This window comes from Acomys minous, assembly GCF_964271855.1.
Source record: "Acomys minous genome assembly, chromosome: 13".
NCBI lineage: Eukaryota > Metazoa > Chordata > Mammalia > Rodentia > Muridae > Acomys > Acomys minous.
The window spans coordinates 13,534,103-13,538,795 of record NC_140495.1 but is presented as its reverse complement, the minus strand read 5'-3'; the positions used below and the strand labels follow the sequence as shown (position 1 = coordinate 13,538,795).

Sequence of the window (4,693 nt, the reverse complement as noted above, 5' to 3'; positions counted from 1 at the left end):
CCTAAGTTGGATCCCCCAGCTCCCTCACAGAGGAAGGCGGGGACCAACTCCTGTGAGCTGCCTTCTGAGCTCCACATCCAAGTTATGATATGCACACACATCCCCAGTAAATAGTCTCATGTAATTTTTTTTTTAAATTAAGAAATCTAGCTGGGCAGCATGTCACACGCCTGTAATCCCAGCACTAGGTGGGGGGGGAGGGGGTGGGGGTGGGGGGCAGTGGAGGGGAGGGGAAAGGGGAAGGTGGGGGGGAGGGCAGAGGCAGGTGGATCACTGTCAGTTCAAGGCCAGCCTGGTCTACAAAGTGAGTCCAGGACAGCCAAGGCTACACAGAAAAACCCTGTCATGAAAAACAAAAACAAAAAAGAAAAGAAAAGAAAAACCCTGTCTCAAAAAACAAAAAATAAAACAAAAAAATCTAAATACCGCTCCCTCTCACCCCTTACTTCCTTTCCCTCTCCCTCTTCCTCTGTCTCTGTCTCTGTCCCTCTCTCTCTCTGGGGTACCCCTCCCCCTTTCCTTCTCCCCATGCTCATTTTTAAAACCTCATATAATCTTAAAAAATAAAATAAAATCTCCAGGGCTGGAGAGATTGCTAAGTGGTTAAGAGCACTGGCTGCTCTCCCAGGAGACCCAGGTTCGATTCCCAGCAACCACCTGGCAACTTACAGCCTCCTGTAACTCCAGTACTGGTGGGATCTGATACCTTCTTCTGGCCTCTGAAAGCACCAGGTGCACACATGATGCAAGGTCATACATGAAGGCAAAACACCCAGACACACAGAAAAATCAAAATTAAAACCCATGTCCTCATCGAGTTTGCATTCTGGTGAGGAAGGGCGGGGGTAAGTGATTTGCCCTGTGAGGTGGATGGTGACCATTCCTAGGGATGTAAATGAAGGGCAGATGGTCTGGGCTGGCTTATCTATTAGGAAATGCTGAGGCAGAGACACCTGTGAAAGAAAGGGCCGAGTAGCAGCATTGGGTACAGGAAGGCCGTACAAGTGACAGGAAGCCATCAAAGTTCTGGAAAGAAGATTCTGGAGCTGGGATATTCTTCTGCTGGTATCCCACAGGGAGTGGAAATGGTCATTCTTGTAGCCCCAGCCCACTTGGTTACCACATGAAAACTGTGGCCTCAGGAGATATGTGTACGGGGGACCTTGGGGAAACTGAGAGCTGGAGGTTGTTTGATCGCTATCCCCACAGATGCCATCTAAATAAAGAGGTGCCTGTCTCATGACATACCCAGCCAGGGCCTTGTGGGCTAGACCAAAGGGGTTCATGGAGGCTAGCCCTACAGGCCTAGGACAATAGGTGTGGACACACAGAGATCACGTGGCCCTAAAAAGAGCAGGCGGGCTGCAGGACAGCAGGGACGAGATGGCTACCCGATGTCACTGGCTTTCACTTTGAGAGCTGAGACCACTGAGGGTTGAGGCCGACCCTGGCACTACAGTGTCCCCAGCTGGTCTAGAATTTGCTCTGGAGAGCACGCTGGCCTTGAGCTCCCAGAGACGTCCTGCCGAAGCGTCTGAGAGGAGAGCTAAAGGGCTAGAGAGATGGCTTAGAGTATGTAGCATTTGTCCAGTGGCTCCAAGATCAATTATTAGTACATGTTTTGTTGTTGGGTTTTTTTTGGGGGTGGTAAATCTTAATTAAAAAAAAAAAAAGCTCTTCGCCAGATAGCCGCCATCATGGACACGAGCCGCGTGCAGCCCATAAAGCTGGCTAGGGTAACCAAAGTGCTGGGCAGGACCGCTTCGCAGGGACAGTGCACGCAGGTGCGTGTGGGATTTATGGATGACACCAGCCGCTCTATCATCCGAAACGTCAAAGGCCCCGTTCGAGAGGGTGATGTGCTCACCCTATTGGAGTCAGAAAGAGAGGCTCGGAGGTTGCGCTGACCCTGCTGCTGGGTCCTGGATATCCACCACTTAACCCATGGAATGACCTGCAACTGTTAAATAAAGCATTTGTATTAAAAACAAAACAAAACAAAACAAAAACTGGGTGTGGAGGCACATGCTTGTAATCCCAGCACTCTGGGAGTCAGAGGCAGAAGGACAGCCAGGGCTGTTATAAGAGAGACCCTGTCTCAAAAACATCAAAACCCCAAGCTCCCCAAAGAGAGAGGGGTGCTAAGGGAGCTGTGTAGAGATTGTCCTTGGGAGGCACATAGGCAGCCGACCTCTGTTTAATCAATCCTTGTTAACCTGGCAGCATTAGCCAGTGTCTACTGCCCTCTGGTGGCCATGTAGGAGACGGCCCAACTTGCTTCCAGCTCTCCGCTTCAGCCAGCTGTGAGTTACATAGGTTCACCTTCAGCTCAGTCCCAGACAGATGGCAGAAGCAAGTGCTGTGCCCAGGAGGTAAACAACGTGACGAGAACGTTTGCCAGAGAGGCGAATTCAAGGGCACAGTCATGAGAGGAATGGCTTTGAAGTTGAGAAGGTCCACAGCTTGGAATAGCCTCTTTAGTAACAGTCACCGTCGTTGTCCTCTTCCTCCTCCACCACCTCCCCGCTCCTCCTCCTCGATTTCAGTATTGTGACAGGGTCTCACTGTGTGTCTCTTGCTGGTCTGTCCCTCTATGTAGACCAGAATGGCCTCAAACTCACAGAGATCCACCCGGTGCCTCCTCCTGAGTGCCAAGATTAAACACATTCCTGGCTATATTATTTTTCTCAAGACAGGGTTTCTCTGTGCTTCCTTGGCTGTCCTGGACTTTTTGTAGAGCAGGCTGGCCTTGAACTCACAGTGATCTGCCTGCCTCTGCCTCCTGAGTGCTGGGATTAAAGGCGTGAGCCACCACTGCCCAGCTGATACCTGAGTTCTTTTTTCCCCCCCTTGGTTTTTCAAGACAGGGTTTCTCTGTGTAGCCTTGGCTATCCTGGACTCACTCTGTAGACCAGGCTGGCCTGGAACTCACATTGTTCTGCCTGCCTCTGCCTCCCTGAGCGCTGGGACGAAAGGCGTGCGCCACCATGCCTGGCGACACTATAGTTCTTAGGACAGCACACCAGAGAAGACAATGAGACACAGAGCTTGGAGTCTGCAGGTAACTCTCAAATGTTCAGAATTAGAAGATGCTCCCCAAGGCCAGGGAAAGAAGCCCAAAAAGACTAACAGGGCAGAACTAGGAGGGAATTATTCAGCCTTATAAATTGAAGCCATGAAAATCCTGCCGCCAACACCCTATTTCATGGAGAAAAACCAACAGCTTTCCCTTAAAATAAGAAACAAGACAAGAATGTATGTGTTTTCACCATTTCCAGGCAATGCACCTAAACAAGAAAATAAAAGGTTCCTAGGTAAGAAAGGTGGAACTGAGACTGTCCTACTCACTGACACTGTGCTCACCATCTACTCAGAAAAGTCGGTGGAAACTCTTAAAGCCACAGACATTAGTGAGTTTAACAAGGATGAAGATAAATCAATGCACAGAAATAAATCAACACTGGGCGTGCACGTGCCCAGAACATGTGAGACTCTCCAGCAGCCCACATATGAAAACCCAAACACTTAGAGATGGACAGATGGCTCAGTGGATAGAGGTGTTTGCTACGAAAGCCTGGTGGCCTGAGTTTAATCCCCCAAACCCACGGAAGGGTAGAGACAGAGAACTGACTCCGTCAAGTTTTCCACTGACCTCCACATGCACAGGGAAGCATGCCCACACACCCACATCTGCCACATCATCACTGCCGCCACCATCACCACCTCATCATCATCACCATCATCACTATCATCACCATCATCACCATCATCCTAGCACTTGTGCTAGGCCTAGAATCAAATTCATTTAATCCATTCACTGGGGTGGAAGAGGCAGGCAAATCTCTGTAAATTCAAGGCTGGCCTGACTTACATAAAGAGTGTCTGGATAGCCAGGGCTACATGGTAAGACTCTGTCTTTGTTTGTTTGTTTGTTTGTTTTGTTTGCTTTTTTTTTTTTTCCGAGACAGGGTTTCTCTGTGTAGCCTTGGCTGTCCTGGACTTGCATTGTAGAACAGGCTGGCCTTGAACTCACAGTGATCCACCAGCCTCTGCCTCCTGAGTGCTGGGATTAAAGGCATGCGCCACCACTGCCCAGCAAGACTCTGCCTTAAAAACAAAAATCAAGGCAATCCTATTTCTGCATATTATTGACAATGGAAAAGAAGTTGAAAATAGAATACTATTTATGGGCTTAGAGGTTAAGAGCACTGGCTGCTCTTCCAGAGGTCCTGAGTTCAATTCTCAGCAACCACATGGTGGCTTACAACCATCTATAATGAGACCTTGTGCCCTCTTCTGCATGCAGGCAGATCACTGTATACATAATAAATACATAAATCTTTAAAAAAGAATACTATGGCCGGGTGTGGTGGTCCATGCCTTTAATCCCAGCACTCGGAGGCAAAGGCAGGCAGATCATTGTGAGTTGGAGGCCAGCCTGGTCTACAAAGCAAGTCCAGGACAGCCAAGGCTACACAGAGAAACCCTGTCTCGAAAAAACAAACAAACAAACAAACAACAAACAAAAGAATACTATTTATGGCTGGGCATGCTGGCATATGCCTGTAGTCCCAGCACTCAGAGAGGCAGAGGCAGGCAGATCTCTGTGAGTTTGAGGCCAGCCTGATCTACAAAGCAGTCCAGGGCAGTCAAAGCTACACAGAGAAGCCCTGTCTTAGAAATAAATATATAC

At 48.9% G+C, this 4,693-nt stretch overlaps 1 protein-coding gene across 1 annotated transcript; it reads left to right on the top strand.

Annotated features, from left to right (window-relative positions):
- Positions 1-1,662: 1,662 nt before the first annotated feature.
- Positions 1,663-2,000, top strand: LOC311580519 (small ribosomal subunit protein eS28-like). The gene has a single exon (XM_084752186.1). The coding sequence runs from the start codon at positions 1,698-1,700 to the stop codon at positions 1,905-1,907; it is 210 nt and encodes a 69-aa protein (XP_084608312.1). The 5' UTR covers positions 1,663-1,697; the 3' UTR covers positions 1,908-2,000.
- Positions 2,001-4,693: the final 2,693 nt, after the last annotated feature.